This window comes from Bos grunniens, chromosome 15 (genome assembly GCF_055505025.1).
Source record: "Bos grunniens cultivar Pamir isolate PY7600 chromosome 15, Bosgru_T2T1.0, whole genome shotgun sequence".
Lineage (NCBI taxonomy): Eukaryota > Metazoa > Chordata > Mammalia > Artiodactyla > Bovidae > Bos > Bos grunniens.
In genome coordinates, this window is record NC_141179.1 from 82,445,250 (window position 1) to 82,462,609 (window position 17,360).

At 41.0% G+C, this 17,360-nt stretch overlaps 1 protein-coding gene and 1 pseudogene across 1 annotated transcript; one reads left to right on the forward strand and one right to left on the reverse strand.

Moving 5' to 3' along the window:
- Window positions 1-7,392: 7,392 nt before the first annotated feature.
- Window positions 7,393-12,121, forward strand: LOC147358810 (olfactory receptor 5B2-like; annotated as a pseudogene).
- Window positions 12,122-12,366: 245 nt separating this feature from the next.
- Window positions 12,367-16,721, reverse strand: LOC147358811 (olfactory receptor 5B3-like). The gene has a single exon (XM_086338738.1). It carries the CDS (start codon window positions 13,309-13,311, stop codon window positions 12,367-12,369), a length of 945 nt encoding a protein of 314 aa, XP_086194864.1. The 5' UTR covers window positions 13,312-16,721.
- Between the last annotated feature and the right edge of the window lie 639 nt (window positions 16,722-17,360).

The window sequence follows — 17,360 nt, forward strand, 5'->3', positions numbered from 1 at the left end:
TCTCTGTTATGTTTCCCTCTGCAGCAGATTGAATTTCTTGTGTGTCCTCCTCCCAGTTCATAATTTGAAGTCCTAAGACACAGTGCCATGGCATCTGGAGCTGCGGCATTGGCAGGCACTTAGAGTCAGATTTCATCCTGAAGGTGGGGGGTTCATAAGGGGGGACTAAATGCCCTTACTTAGACAGCATATTAAAAAGCAGAGACATTACTTTGCCAACAAAGGTCCGTGTAGTCAAGGCTATGCTTTCTCCAGTAGTCATGTATGGATGTGAGAGTTAGACTATAAAGAAAGCTGAGCGCTGAAGAATTGATGCTTTTGGACTGTGGTGTTGGAGAAGACTCTTGAGAGTCCCTTGGACTGCAAGGAGATCCAACCAGTCCATCCTAAAGGAGATCAGTCCTGAATGTTCATTGGAAGGACTGATATTGAAGCTGAAACTCCATTACTCTGGCCACCAGATGCGAAGAGCTGACTCACTGGAAAAGACCCTGATGCTGGGCAAGATTGAAGGTGGGAGGAGAAGGGGACAACAGAGGATGAGATGGTTGGATGGCATCACTGACTCAATGGACATGAGTTTGAGTAAACTCTGGGAGTTGGTAATAGACCGGGAGGCCTGGTGTGTTTCAGTTCATGGGGTCACAAAGAGTCGGACATGACTGAGCGACTGAACTGAACTGAACTGAAATGCCCTTAAAAAGAAAGGAAGAGACATTAAGAGCTCTCTTTCTTCACCATGTGAGGATGTAGCAAGTTGGTCATCTGTAAGACTAAAAGAATGCTCTTTTCAGATATAAATTGACCAGCTACTTGATCTTGGACTTCTCAGCTTTTGGAAGTGCAAGAGATAAATGTTTATTGTATAATCTATAGTATTTTATTATTTCAGTCTTAACTAGATATTTTCTCTAGCATCTAAAAAGTTTGATCTTTGTATTTATTTTTAATTTAATTTGAAAATAAAATTATATAAATGTAAGGTATAAACACAAAGATTTATTCTACATATAGTGAAATGATTATAGCAATAAAGATTACTAACACATCCCTATCCTATATTTATTGTATGACTACGTTTAACTGTCATTTATTATACTTTTCAACTCCAAATCTATTGGTTCCATTTATAATATCTTGTTGATATTCTCTATTTGTTGAAAAAGGATTCTCAATATTCCTTTAAACCTTTATTCTATATTTAATTAAATTCTTTTTTTTTAAATTTTATTTTATTTTTAAGCTTTACAATATTGTATTAGTTTTGCCAAATATCGAAATGAATCAGCCACAGGTATACCCGTGTTCCCCATCCTGAACCCTCCTCCCTCCTCCCTCCCCTACCCTCCCTCTGGGTCGTCCCAGTGCACCAGCCCCGAGCATCCAGTACCGTGCATCGAACCTGGACTGGCGACTTGTTTCATACATGATATTATACAGGTTTCAATGCTATTCTCCCAAATTTCCCCACCCTCTCCCTCTCCCACAGAGTCCATAAAACTGATCTATACATTGGTGTCTCTTTTGCTGTCTCGTACACAGGGTTATTGTTACCATCTTTCTAAATTCCATATATATGCATTAGTATACTGTACTGGTGTTTTTCTTTCTGGCTTACTTCACTCTGTATAATAGGTTCCAGTTTCATCCATCTCATTAGAACTGATTCAAATGTATTCTTTTTAATGGCTGAGTAATACTCCATTGTGTATATGTACCACTTCTTTCTTATCCATTCATCTGCTGATGGGCATCTAGGTTGCTTCCATTATATTATATATAATATATATTATACTGGCTATTATAAACAGTGCTGCGATGAACATTGGGATACACGTGTCTTTTTCCCTTCTGGTTTCCTCAGTGTGTATGCCCAGCAGTGGGATTGCTGGATCATAAGGCAGTTCTATTTCCAGTTTTTTAAGGAATCTCCACGCTGTTCTCCATAGTGGCTGTACTAGTTTGCATTCCCACCAACAGTGTAAGAGGGTTCCCTTTTCTCCACACCCTCTCTAGCATTTATTGCTTGTAGACTTATGGATTGCAGCTATTCTGATTGGCGTGAAATGGTACCTCATAGTGGTTTTGATTTGCATTTCTCTGATAATGAGTGATGTTGAGCATCTTTTCATGTGTTTGTTAGCCATCTGTATGTAATTAAATTCTTTAAGGATATTTAAGACAATTGATTTAAAATCTTTCACTAGTAAGTTCAATGTCTGTGCTTCTGTTAATTTCTATTTTTATGTAGATGCAACATACTTTCATGTTTTTTAAATGTCTTTTATTTTTTGGTTGAAAACTGGACTTTTAGAATATTATAGTGGGGTAACTCTAGAGACCAGAATCTTTCTCCTCCCAAAGTTGTTCTGTTGTTGTTGCTGCTTGCTATGGGTTGTAATCCTTTCACAGAGAGTTTTCTACACTATTTTTTAAGAGGTTATAGTTTGTTATGTGAAGTTTCAGAAGCCTCTGTTCCTTTGGCCTGAGGTCAGTTATGGGTTTGACATATACAAATTTTATTTTTGGGAGATCCAAAATCACTGCAGATGGTGACTGTGGTCATGAAATTAAAAGATGCTTCCTTCTTGGAAGAAAAGCTATGACCAACCTAGATAGCATATTAAAAACCAGAGACATTACTTTGCCAACAAAGGTCCATCTAGTCAAAGCTATGGTTTTCCCAGTGGTCATATATGGGTGTGAGAGTTAGACTATAAAGAAAGCTGAGCACCAAAGAATTGATGTTTTTGAACTGTGGTGTTGGAGAAGACTCTTGAGAGTCCCTTGGACTGCAAGGAGATCCAACCAGTCCATTCTAAAGGAGATCAATCCTGGGTGCTCTTTGGAAGGACTGATGCTGAAGCTAAAACTCCATTACTTTGGCCACCTGATATGAAAAGCTGACACATTGGAAAAGACCCTTATGCTGGGCAAGATTGAAGGTGGGAGGAGAAGGGGATGACAGAGGATGGGATGCTTGGAGGGCATCACCAAGTAGATGGACATGCATTTGAGCAAGCTCTGGGAGTTGGTGACGGACAGGGAAGCCTGGCGTGCTGCAGTCCACGGGGTAACAAAGACTTGGAAATGACTGACTGAGTGAACGGACTGAAACTCCATGATTAAGTCATGATTTTTATGATTTCAGTTCAGTTCAGTTCAGCCCCTCAGTCGTGTCCGACTCTTTGCGACCCCATGAATTGCAGCATGCCAGGCCTCCCTGTCCATCACCAATTCCTAGAATTCACTCAGACTCATGTCCATTGAGTCGGTGATGCCATCCAGCCATCTCATCCTCTGTCGTCCCCTTCTCCTCCTGCCCCCAATCCCTCCCAGCATCAGGGTCTTTTCCAATGAGTCAACTCTTCGCATGAGATGGCCAAAGTATTGGAGCTTCAGCTTTAGCATCAGTCCCTCCAATGAACACCCAAGACTGATCTCCTTTAGAATGGACTGGTTGGATCTCCTTGCAGTCCAAGGGACCCTCAAGAGTCTTCTCCAACACCACAGTTCAAAAGCATCAATTCTTTGGTGCTCAGCTTTCTTCACAGTCCAACTCTCACATCCATACATGACCACTGAAAAAACCACAGTGTTTGTTAATTGCTATAAACCTTTGAACACTTTTCAGAGTTATGACAAAAATTTGATTCTGAAGATTTCTGCTTGCTCTTTTGGTGTTTCTGTGCAATTCCTTAATTTGCCATTTTTCCTGCCTTATCTCTTTTAAGAACACTGGCTATTGCATTTAGGACCCACTGAATAATCTGGGTTAATTTCCCATGTAAATACTGTTAACTTAATCACAGCTGCAAAGTGTTTGTCACAGAAGATAACTGCATTAGTCAGCGTGGACTTCCATAACTTCATGCCGCAGGCTGGGTGACTTAACAATAGACACTACTTTTCTTACATTACTGGAGGCTGGGAATTGCAAGGTCAAAGTGCTGGGCAGTTCAATTCCTGGTGAGGACTCACTCTGTGGCTTGCAGATGCCAGTCTTTTCACTGTGCCCTCACGTGGTAGAGAAAGAGAGCTCTGATACTTTTTCCTCTACTTATAAGGCAGAAGTTATATTGGATTAAGGCCCAACTGTTGTGACCTTACATAATTTCATTACCTCTTTGTCATCCCTGTCTCTGAAACAGTCACATTAAGGGCTATATCTTCACTATGTTAAATTTGGGGAGGACGGACATGATTCAGTCCCTAACAGTAGCCATATAAAGGTCCAAGATATTAGGGGCTCATTTCTTTGGAGACATTATTCAGCCTCTCACAGATTTGCTTCTCAATATGCTACTATGTCCATTACAGTTTGCTTTGTGAAAAAGAGCACTTCTGAATGTGGTCACTAAACGATGTCGGTTAATGAGGGTGTCATCATCCACAGCAGCAAATTGAGCTACAAAATTGAGCCTCCTCAGTCTGTCAGGAGAAGAGACAACTAGTGTGTTAGGTATATGCTTTCACCCACCCTGACATGACGCGTTTTTCCAAAGTCCATCGTCTACAATTAGTAAATATCTCTGCTGAGTTGCAATGGAGCAGTCACATGTGAGGGAAAGCTAATTGAATGTTTGAGTACCAGTATATTTGTGAAACTTCCTATACCAAATGTTGAGAATAAGAAAAGAGTAATATTTAACCTTAAGGGACACCTGATATTCCTGGAAATTGTACTCCCCTTGGTATAGATGTCATCTCATGATCCTCCTAAAAATCTTTTGATGATTATGTGCTATCATCTCCCTCTTTACAGATGAGAAACTAGAGTTTGGAGGAGTTAAATAAATTACTTAAATTTAGGGTGACGCCATCTCCATGCATAGAACAAATGCGTGACCACTAGATTTGCTGCACTAAAAAATGTGTGATGTCTTTTGGTGGAGTGTGAGTGAGTGAAGCTGCTCAGTTGTGTCCAACTCTTTGTGATCCCATGGACTGTAGCCTACCAGGCTCCTCCCTCCATGGGATTCTCCAGGCAAGAGTACTGGAGTGGGTTGTGAGATCAGAGGCAAAAGGTCAGACGAAATCATGGATCTAATTCCTTTGTTGAAAGAAAGTTCCTAGGACAGAGCTGTGGTGGTAAGGCAAATGTGGATTTTAAAGAGGATTTTATGAGATTTCTTTGAGACATCTTTGTGAAAAAGCAAGAAAAGATATGAGACAAGAATTAAATTTTAAAACACAATAAAACACTGAGCCCTGGGAAAGATATAACACAAGTGGAATGCATTGCAGGTGGGAACCAGCTAGTTGAACAAATTCAGAAAACCGTTTGACGTTCTTTTTCAATTAAGTGTATATTTACTGTATGGCCAAGCTATCTTTCTCACAGATACTTACTTAAATGAAATAAAAACCTATATTTGCAGAAAAACTCTTTAGGGTATATGTTTAGATCAGCTTTATTCATAATCACCAAACACTAAACCAACATAATGCTCCTCAGCGGAGTAACAAACAATCTGTAATGTCCAAAAAATGGAGTACTGCTAAAAAATTATATACAGAAAACAATTAAGTAGTTTCCAGGGGCAGTGGCTAGGAGAAAGAGTGGACCACAAAGAACCGTGGGTTTCATTTACATGGTAGAATTGTTCTATAAATGGTTAGATAGCTATACATATTTAAATTATTGGAATAATACACACAAATTTGTGGATTTTGCAGTTTTGCAATTATGCATTTAAAGAAAAAAAAAAAGAATGGCAAGTAATACCAAAATATGCATGCACACTCATATGCAGTCAGGTCTCCACAGGGTGTTCAGTTACTTCTTCCCTGGGAAGGTGGGGTGAGGAGCTGCAGATGGTCCCATGAGGGCACTCCCGGAGAGCTCCATGTCTCTGTAACTCACTCCTGGTTCCCTTATACCAGCCTCTGAAATACCAACAACACTCCAAGCAACATCAATTTAGAGGGACTTGACTGCATGCCAAGCTCCTTGGTTATCATACACTCACCCGAATGTTAATCATTGTCCTTGCACACAGGTCTCCCTCCTACCTGAGGAATTGCTATGAGCCTACATTGTTGCCAAGGAAATCACCTCAAGATAAAAGTTATGTTGAATAACTCTAAAATGGTAACCCTCTCTACTGAGTTTTTCAGTAGACCTTCCCTTATTTGCTATTTACAGACACCATTCTGTAAGCTACACGGGAGGAGTAATTTCACATGTTTATTTTACAAACTAGGAGAAGGTGACACCTCCAAGAGCACAGCAAGAATTAATGGTGGATTTGGGACTTGAACCTGGGTTCTTGGGTCCCTGTTAGTCCTGGTTCCTGGGTCCTTGTTAGTGTTTCATCCTGATCTTTCACTGTCTTAAGGTCCTTGGAGTCGTTTGACCACTACCTACAGTTCAGCTTCTTTATCATTACTTAGGCATTATTTCATGGCTGAACTTCTGATTTCACACTCACTATTCAGGATTGACTGTCCCTTCTCTTCAAGAAGTGAGATAATTATTCCATAAACACTATTAGTGAAAAGTGTAATTCATGCAAAAACAATGGGAAACCTATACATACTATGAGTTTTTTGAGCATAGAAATGATGTTTTGAAACTTTTTTCCAAAACAGTGATTTGAGATTGGAGTCTTAATATCCAAATTTCCATTGGTGAGAAATTTAATGGTACTTATAAACCCTCCTGTTGCTTCCCTAAAGAAGAAGAATAAAAAATAAGACAGATGGTGCTCTGATTGAGCAGGTAGCGATGTTTTTTTCTTGTTCATTAACAGTTGGTCTCTCATTAAAGTTAAAGAAAAGATAAGTGTGAAGGGACTATTCTTTAAAGTACACAGAGAACAAAAGGAAATAAATAAATCAGCAAGATCTAGCAGCAATTTAACCTTTTACCAGCCTTATATTTATTGGTACCTTTATATGTGTTGACAGTGAGGTGACTAAAAGCCCCTGGATTTTGATTAGATGAAAATTAGGCTTCAGTCTTGAATTTTTAGACTAGCAATAGAATTGTAGAATATCATATAATCTCTCAAGTCTCTAACTCCTTTAATAGCAAAATAAAAATAATAGTACTACACATTGTACACATAAACACACACAGAAGCACACACATACTCACACACACAGTTACATGTGAAGCTCTTAATATTAGACCAGGATACTTTTGAAGTAGAAATTGCTAATGCTAATGCACTTAAATTTCATTGCAATGTCTTTTTTGCTTGTCACTTTCCCCCTTTATTCCTCACTACTGCAGTACCTCTCCTAATTCCCAAATAGCACTGGTGGAGACCAAGAGAGAGGTGACACAGGCCATCCTCCTTTGACTAAGAGTGCCCAGAACTGTAGGTCCTCCTGTTTATCATGTTTGCTATCGTTTACCCCATCCATGAGGTTGGAAACCTGGGAATGATCACACTGCTTCTCTTGGACTTTTGTCTGCACAATCCTACACATGTTTCTTCAGTAATCTGTCTTTGGCGAACTCTGGTTACTCCTCAGCTGTCACTCCTGTAGTAATGGCTGGATTACTCACTGGAGACAAGATCATCTCCTACAATGTCCGTGCTGCTCAAATCTTTTTTGTAGCCTCTGCAAGTGTGGAACCTTGCCTTTTGGCCTCAGTGGTTTATGACTGCCACACAGCATTACACAAGCCCTTGCATAACATCACCACCACGACAACACATGTGTGCGCACATCTGACCATGGGATCCTATGTCTGTAGTTTTCTGAATGCTTCTTTCCATGTTGGGGACATATTCGGTCCTTCTTTATGCAACTCCAACATAGCCCATCACTTTGTGATGTTCCAGATGTCCTGGCTCTCTCTAGGTCTGATAAGCACATTAGTGAAGTGGTTCTTGTTTTCATCATGAGCTTTAATGTCTCTTTTGCTCTTCTGATTATATTGATTTCCCTGTGTATTCAGTTCAGTTCAGTTCAGTCACTCAGTCGTGTCCGACTCTTTGTGACCCCATGAATCACAGCACGCCAGGCCTCCCTGTCCATCACCAACTCCCGGAGTTCACCCAGACTCACGTCCATTGAGTCAGTGATGCCATCCAGCCATCTCATCCTCTGTTGTCCCCTTCTCCTCCTGTCCCCAATCCCTCCCAGCATCAGGGTCTTTTCCAATGAGGTGGCCAAAGTACTGGAGTTTCAGCTTTAGCATCAGTCCTTCCAAAGAAATCCTAGGGCTGATCTCCTTCAGAATGGACTGGTTGGATCTCCTTGCAGTCCAAGGGACTCTCAAGAGTCTTCTCCAACACCACAGTTCAAAGGCATCAATTAACATTTGTAATCTTGAAGATGCACTCAGCTCAGGGGCACCAAAAGGCCTTTTCCACCTGTGCTTCCCACCTCACTGCTGTCTCCATCTTCTACGGGACCGTCATCTTCATGGACTTACAGCCCAGCTCCAGGCACTCCATAGACCCAGACAATGTGGCATCTGTGTTCTACTCTGTGCTCATCCCCATGCTGACCTCTGTGGGGTATAGTCTGGGGAACATGGAGGTTAAGGGTGCATTCAAGAAAGTCATTGAGAAGGCAACATTTTCTACAGATTCTGACATTGCAGTATGCCCAGTGTGTGTGCTCAGTGGCTCAGTCATGTCCACGGACTGCAGCCCACCAGGCTCCTCTGCCCACAGAATTTTCCAGGCAATAATACCGGAGTGGGTTGCCATTTCCTAAGATGGGATCTTCCTGACCCAGAGATTGAACTCACATCTCTGTTTCTTGCATTGGCAGGTGGATTCTTTATCACTAGCGCCACCTGGGAAGCCCAGTAAGTACTGCTGCTGCTGCTGCTGCTAAGTCGCCTCTGTCGTGTCCGACTCTGTGCGACCCCATAGACCGCAGCCCACCAGGCCCCGCTGTCCCTGGGACTCTCCAGGCAAGAACACTGGAGTGGGTTGCCATTTCCTCCTCCAATGCATGAAAGTGAAAAGTGAAAGTGAAGTCGCTCAGTCGTGTCCGACTCTTAGCGACCCCAGGGCCTGCAGCCTACCAGGCTCCTCCGTCCATGGGATTTTCCAGGCAAGAGTACTGGAGTGGGGTGTAAGTACAAGAACTTTTATTAATTCCTCTCAGATTTTCCCCATGCAATAAGTTATTTTTTTAATCCCCACACTGCATTTAAATTCCTGAGATGGCATCCTTATCTTTTCAAAAGTCTGATTTTGGTAAAAAGAAAACATATTCAGAAATTCAATATCTGAATGATGATAGCTAAGGAAAAGCATTAGAAAATTTGGGACCTGTTTGTCAAAACTTACTTCTGATATTTGATTCATCGTGTGGTAATGTACTAATTATGTACTGATGTATTTGATTTGTCATTATTATGGGCACGTGCACACTGGAATGGGAAATTTGTCAGAGGTAAACGGAGCATGGCTAGTTTTTGATAAAAATAATTTAAATTGTTAGTTGAGATATTCAGTATAAAATTGTGTCTAATAGCAATTATTCCTTTTGTGAAATAACTTTTAATATTCTGAATAGAAGGAAAAATTATAGTCTTTTAAATGAAAGTGTCTACTCTTTTGGAGCATTTTGTTGAGAGATACATAAATATATTTTAAATGAATCAGTGTTTCTGTCTTGACTGAGTCATTTTTGTTAAATCAACATGTTGCCATCAGAATTTTTAAAAAGATACAATAATTATCCAAATTCTATAGCTTGGCTTTCTCTGTGTGTTCTACACGCTATGGGTTTGGACACGCTGTTTGCTGTTTATTCGCTCAGTCGTGTCCGACTCCTTGCTACCCCATGGACTATAACCCGCCAGTTCTCCTCTGTCCATAGGATTCCCCAGGCGAGAATACTGGAGTGGGCTGCTGTTTCTTTCTCTAGTGGATTTGGACATATGCCTAGTCCAATTGAGAGCTTTCCAGGTGGCTCTAGTTCTAAAGAACCTGGCTGCCAATGCAGGAGATATAAGAGACGTGGGTTCCATCCCTGGATCAGGAAGATTCTCTGGAGAGGGCATGGCAACCCACTCCACTATTCTTGCCTGGAGAATCCCATGGACGGAGGAGCCTGGTAGGCTACAGTCCACGGGGTCACCAAGAGTTGGGCACGACTGAGCGACTTCACTTTCACTTTCACAATGCCTTAAGGGAGATAATGGAAGCCTGGTGTGTACCTCACCCCAGAGCCTGTCCTCCATGCACAACACTACGCCTTCCTCTCAGAGTCGCCTCTGTTGATGGACAGGCCCCCATTGAGCCAGTTCTTCTACACATGCTCTATGCACATATCTTTTACTTTCACATGAACCCTTGATGAGGTGAAGTTGAAAATTTTGTTAAATTAAATTTGATCTAAATATACTTAAAGCCAATCCACCCTGACTATTCATTGGAAGGACTGATGCTGAAGCTCCAATACACTGGCCACCTGATGAGGAGAGCTGACTCATTTGAAAAGACCCTGATGCTGGGAAAGATTATGGGCAGGGGGAGAAGGGGACAACAGAGGATGAGATGGTTGGATGGCATCACCGACTCAGTGGACATGAGTTTGAGCAAGCTCCGGGAGACGGTGAAGGACAAGGAAGCCTGGTGTGTTGCAGTTGGACATGACTGAGAGGCTGAACAACAATGCAGATCATAGTCTTAGGAACCACGCAATGTAGATTCAAGGGTTGTCTTGGGTCCAAGGCATGGCTTGACTATTAATACTCTTTATTTTATTCATTTTATTATTTTGCATTGAAGTACAGTTGATTTGCAATATTATATTAGTTTTGGGTATACAACAGTGATTCAATAGATTTCCAGATTATATTCAATTTAAAGTTATAAAATATTGGCTCTATTCCATGTGCTCTATATTGTATCCTAGTTCATACTTCTTAACCTCCTTCCTCTATCTTGCCCCTTTTCCTTGGCCTCTCCACACTAGTGACCAATAGTTTGGTCTCTGCATTTGTGAGTCTGTTTCAATTTTGTTACATTCATTTATTTGTTTTATTGTTTTATTCCACTTGTAATTGAAAATATGCAGTATTTGTCTTTCTTTCTCTGACTTATTTTACTTAGCATAATACCCTCTAGATCCATCCATGTTACAGTAAATGGCAAATTTTAATTCTCTTTATGGCTGAATAAACTAAACCAAATAAAAGCAAATACACAAATAGAGACAACAGACTAGTGGTTTTTAGAGGTGAAGAGGGCTAGGGGCAGGGTGAAATGGTTAAAAGAAGTACACTGTATGGTGATGAGTAGAAACTAAACTGTCAGTGATGAATGCACTGTACTGTATACAGAAGTGGAAATATAACATTGTACACACGAGACTTGGATTTCCCTGGTGGTTCCAGTGGTAAAGAATCCATCTGCCAATGCTGGAGATATGGGTGCTATCCCTGGGTCAGGAAGAACCCCTGGAGAAGGAAGTGGCAACCAACTCTAATGTTCTTGCCTGGGAAATCCCATGGACAGAGGAGCCTGGTGGGCCATATAGTCCACGGGGTTGCAAGAGTTGGACATGACCTAGTGACTAAACAGTAACAATGATATGAAACTTATATAAGACTATAAACCATTTAAAGGGAATTAATAAGCAGCATTGGCTTATTTTAAAGCAACTGCAAACAGAAAAATATACAATGTTATTGCTAGCTCAGTGCATTTTTTAAAAAAGGTGAATGTTGGTAGTCATGGATGAAAAATTTAAAAATTATTATATTATTTTCCCTCCATTTTCCTTGTACTATGGCTATTGTATCCTTTTGAAAACTGTGATGTGAAAATTCAGCTTAATAAAATGACTCAATCAAGACAATTATTAATTCACTTAAGATGGTATATTTATACATCTGTCAGTAAACTATGCCAACAAAATAAGCACATAGTTTCATCAAAAGTTTATTATTTTTTTCTCAGATGAAGACTTTTAGAACAGATATTCAGCTAAAGAAAGTCATATTAGATATAAATTTATATTTTAATCCACTAATTCACTATTCTCATTATTTTTAATACAAACAAACCCTCTCCGTCTACCTCTTGCTACTTTTCTTCCCCTACGCGCGTGTGTCTACAGGCCACAGGCGCCCTCCTGTCCACGGGCTTGCTTCTTTTCCTGCTTTGCCTGTGTGCTCTAGCACATGCCGTAGGTAAAATGCATGTTGAACATGTTAATGTCCTTAACAAGCTTTTTGACAAGCAGAACCACAATATTTTATGCTTCTCTTTGGCCACCCTCATTTAGTTGTTAGATTTCTGAACACGTTTCCTTATTCTAGACAATATACTTTAGAAAAAAATAAGGGTGTTATTCAGCACTTAATTTCTGCATGTGACTCAGTGAATGGGAAAAATGTGAGCAGAGTAAAACTGGATCATTTTGTATTCTAAAATGTTAAAATGACAATCTTAGAGACAATCTTGCCTTCTCAATCATCTTCTTGAAAGCACTCTTAACCTCCTTGTTCCTCAGACTATAGACCAAAGGGTTCAGCATGGGGATGATCATGGTATAGAACACAGACGCAATTTTGTCAGCGTCCATGGAATGACTGGAGCTGGGCTGTAAGTACATCGTGATAACCGTACTATAGAAGATGGAGACTGCTGTGAGGTGGGAGGCACAGGTGGATAAAGCCTTCTGGTATCCTGCAGAGGAGTGCATCTTCAGAATGGTAATAAATATGAATATGTATGATATTAAGATAACCAGGAGAGCAAAGAAGATGTTGAAACTGGCTACATAAACAAGAACCATTTCATCAACATACCTATCTGAGCAAGAGAGAACCATGACTGCTGGAACATCACAGAAAAAGTGGTGGGCCACATTGGGCCCACAGAAAGAGAGACTGAAGGTGATTCCAACATGGATGGAGGCATTCAGGAAGCCACAGACACAGGGGCCTGTGGACAGACCAGCACACACGCTTGTCGTCATAGTTGCGGTGTAACGGAGGGGCGTGCACACTGCTGCATAGCGGTCATAGGCCATTGCTGCCAAGAGGAAATTTTCCGTAGTGGCAAAGGCTGCAAAGAAGAACGTCTGAGCAGCACACACGTTATAGGAGATGACCCCGCGGCCTTTCAGGAATCCAGCCAGGACTGTGGGAATGACAGCTGTGGAGTAACCAAAGTCCACCAGAGACAGGTTACTGAGGAAAAAGTACATGGGCGTGTGGAGATGCGAGTCCAGGAGCACCAGCAGGATGATGCCCACGTTTCCAACCACATTGACCAAGTAAATGAGAATGAATATTATAAAGAGGGGAACTTGCAGATTTTTGGTGCTGGTTAGTCCTAGGAGAATGAACTGTGTCACTTCGGTCGTGTTCTCCATCCGGGTTACTTAAGAATCAGATGTCCAGAGCAAAGAGAAACAAAGGAACAGAGCGTCAAATTTAGCTAAGATTGCAGTAACAGCGAAACTGAAATGTTTATATCTCATGAACATTTTTTCGTTACAGAAATGATATGTGCTTCAAGATTCTCCACATCTAAAGCATGGACTTATGAGTGAAACTTAGTGTATTATTCATCTAGAATTCCAAACTATTGAATGAGGGATCGTAATGAATCATCTCTCCAGTTTTTAATTCTTTCAGATATGTCAAAACACGATCATTTTGGAGTTAATAACTCTGACAGTTCAGCTTTTCCTCGCCTATTAAATTCACACACTTCTCTGCTCTTTATATGCCAAGGCCCTTGTAGACACAAGAGGAGAGTAATTTGTATTTCCACAAATACTCACTGGCAAGTCAAATTCTGTTCTCAGATAAAGCGTTTCTCAAGTTTGATGTGTCTTTACCAAATTTAAATTAAACTGAATTTAGCTCTGTTTAAATTATGTATTGTCTTCATTGGTCCAAACTCAGTGTTAGAGGCTGCACAGAGAAGTAACTGAGACTTAGATGCATAGTGTATGTAGTGGGGTAACTGGAGGAGTGGGGGCATGTACAGCCAGCAGACGCAGTTCTCAAAGGAAGACATGGCATTAGATGGAGAGTTTGGACTCTGAGAAGAGCCCAAGTTAACAGCCTGAGTCTTTGGTCATCAACTGACATTCCTGAACCAGTTGTTCTCCAACTGAAAAATTAAGATAGTAAGGAGACCTAACTCAAGGTGTTATTGAGAATTAAGTTAGATAATACATGAAAAACAATGAGCAAAAAGCTGAGTGTTCAGCACAGTCTGAAGAAGATGCTATTACTGTTAAACATGAATAGTGGTTTTCTATGCTGGTTTGAGAAAGGTGGATGATGGTATGCAGGGCTTCAGGTGAGGATGAGTTTTGAGTCCTTGTAACCTCCTCTTCATTTTGCTTTTTGCTCACACACCACTTAGGTCCTTTCAATTTTTTGGTGCTTTCCAATATATCACCCTCTGTTCATGCTCTGCCTGTATAATTGTCTGCTCTGGTCTGTCCACGTGAGCCATTCTTTTGCTTAATTTTTTTTTAACTTGTATATCAGCTTAAGTTGAAATAGTCTCCTTTTCTTCTTTTTTCTTATTACTGTTTATCCAATAGTTGAATCACAGATGTAGAGGGTTGAAAGCTCACAGTTTGTGGGTTACCTTTAGTTTGTAGATCTATTTTGTTGGCAGGCTTTTTGTTTTAAATATTTTAAATTTAAATGTATATATGGACTATGGGTACTTACCTTACTCCTTGACAAAATAGGACAGTTAATCCTGAGTAGTAAGTTTGAAGTCAGAAATCTGGACATGAAATAATGCATAGATGCCGTTAGAGAAGTCACCTCTCAGGCAGCGGGAGGAACGTTCCAGAAGTCACCTCTCAGGCAGCGGCAGGAACGTTCCAGAAGTCACCTCTCAGGCAGCGGCAGGAACGTTCCAGAAGTCACCTCTCAGGCAGCGGCAGGAACGTTCCAGAAGTCACCTCTCAGGCAGCGGCAGGAACGTTCCAGAAGTCACCTCTCAGGCAGCGGCAGGAACGTTCCAGAAGTCACCTCTCAGGCAGCGGGAGGAACGTTCCAGAAGTCACCTCTCAGGCAGCGGGAGGAACGTTCCAGAAGTCACCTCTCAGGCAGCGGTAGGAACGTTCCAGAAGTCACCTCTCAGGCAGCGGCAGGAACGTTCCAGAAGTCACCTCTCAGGCAGCGGCAGGAACGTTCCAGAAGTCACCTCTCAGGCAGCGGTAGGAACGTTCCAGAAGTCACCTCTCAGGCAGCGGTAGGGACGTTCCAGAAGTCACCTCTCAGGCAGCGGCAGGAACGTTCCAAGGTCTCGAAGGGACGGAGGATGAGGGCGAGAACACTGCTATGTGGTCAGGCTCTGAATCTACCACGCATTCTTTCTGCACCCTTGGAGGAGCCACGTATGTCCTCCCTATTTGTAAAATAAATACAATTAAATTACTTCTCCCATATAATTCACAAAATTGCCTCTGTAAATGGCAAATAAAGGAAGGTCTGTAAAACACTAAGAGGTTATTATTTTAAGGTTGCTTAGTATAATTTTTCAGAGAAGGCAATGGCACCCCACTCCAGTACTCTTGCCTGGAAAATCCCATGGATGGAGGAGCCTGGTGGGCTGCAGTCCATGGGGTCGCTAAGAGTCGGACACGACTGAGCAATTTCATTTTCACGAATTGGAGAAGGAAATGGCGACCCACTCCAGTGTTCTCGCCTGGAGAATCCCAGGGACGGGGGAGCCTGGTGGGCTGCCGTCTATGGGGTCACACAGAGTCGGACACGACTGAAGTGACTTAGCAGCAGCAGCAACAGTATAATTTTTACCTTGGGGTATTTTCCCTGATGACTGAAGGCTCACAGCCAATCCTTAGGTCAGTTGAGGACCTGCCAGACTAACAACCCGCATTTATTAACGTGCAGATTAATAAACGGTGGTAACAGGGGCTCAGCGTGCAGTCTGCTCCCCTGAAATGATGTTGACTGGAACCAGGGTGGGATTTCAGAGACTAATGCGTGAGAACCAGCAGGGAATTACAGAGACATCCATCTCTCCAGGGATGACCTCCCGGGAGAGCAAGAGGGCGTCTACAGCTCATCATCCTACTTTCCAAAGGAGGAAGCGATGTGACTTTCTGTGGGGCTAAGCTGGATATTTTGAGGGTCAATACATTTGTTGGTATTACTTGTTATATTTCTTGTTATAGCCCCCATTTAAAATTGATGTATAACTTACAAACAGTAATATGCATACTTTTTAGTTTATGGTTTTAAGACTTTGGTCAAATGTAGAGTCACGTAGCCACTACCACAATCGTTGTTGCTAATTTGTTGTTGTTGATTTGCTAAGTCGTGTCCACAATTACTCATTATAAATTTTCCTAAACTTCTCTGTGGTCAGCCCTATCTCTGACCTAGTTCCCCTCATAGCCTCTTCTTGGAAGTAGCTTCTAGTGTCGTGCCACTGTGGCTGTGAAAGAAACCAGAAAAAAACATTAACACATGGAAGATAAGCAATGAGCTTCTAAATAACCAGTGAACCAACAAGGAAACTAGACAGGACATAAAAAAATACCTTGAGAGAAGTGGAAACGGAGACACAATGATCTAAAATCTACAGGCTGCAGCAAAAGCAGTTCTAAGAGGAGAATTTATAACAATACGGGCCTACCTCAGGACACAAAGAAAAATCTCAGAAAGATACTCTTAGTTTATACCTAAAGGAACTAGAGAAAGAAGAACAAGTAAAGCCCAAATTATAGAAGGGAGGAAATAAGATCAGAGCAAGGTAAATAAAGACTAAAAAAATAACAGAAAATAGCAATGAAAATAAAAGCTGGTTCTTCAGAAAGATAAACAAAATTGATAAACCTTTAGCAGGACTCATTAAGAAAAATAAAGGGCCCAAATAAATGAAATCAGAAATGAAAGAACGTTGCAACAGACAACACACAAATCCAAAGGATCCACAAAAGATTACTACCAACAATTATATGTCAAAATATTCATCAACCTGGAAGAAGTGAAAAATTCCAAGAAACATACAATATTCTAAGACTGAATCAGGAAGAAATAGAAAATCTGAAAAGACTGATCACTAGTAATGAAATTGAATGAATAATAAAAAAAATTCCCATCAGACAAAAGTCCAGGACCAGACAGCATTACAGATGAATTCTACCAAACATTTAAATAGAGTTAAATACCTATCTTTCTCTAACTACTCCAAAAAATTGAAGAGAAATAAATACTTCCAATCTCCTTAATCTCTGTCTCATTCCAGCATTACCCTGACACCAAAATTAGAAAATTTTGTATACATATTTTGTTCTGGAAAAAACAATGAAAAGACACTGCCAAGGAACAGGTTAATCGTGCAGCAGTCACTCTGTCTTCCTTAGATCCTGCCAACTTCTTTGACAACTCGGGGCCTTACCATAACTTTTCTCTTTTC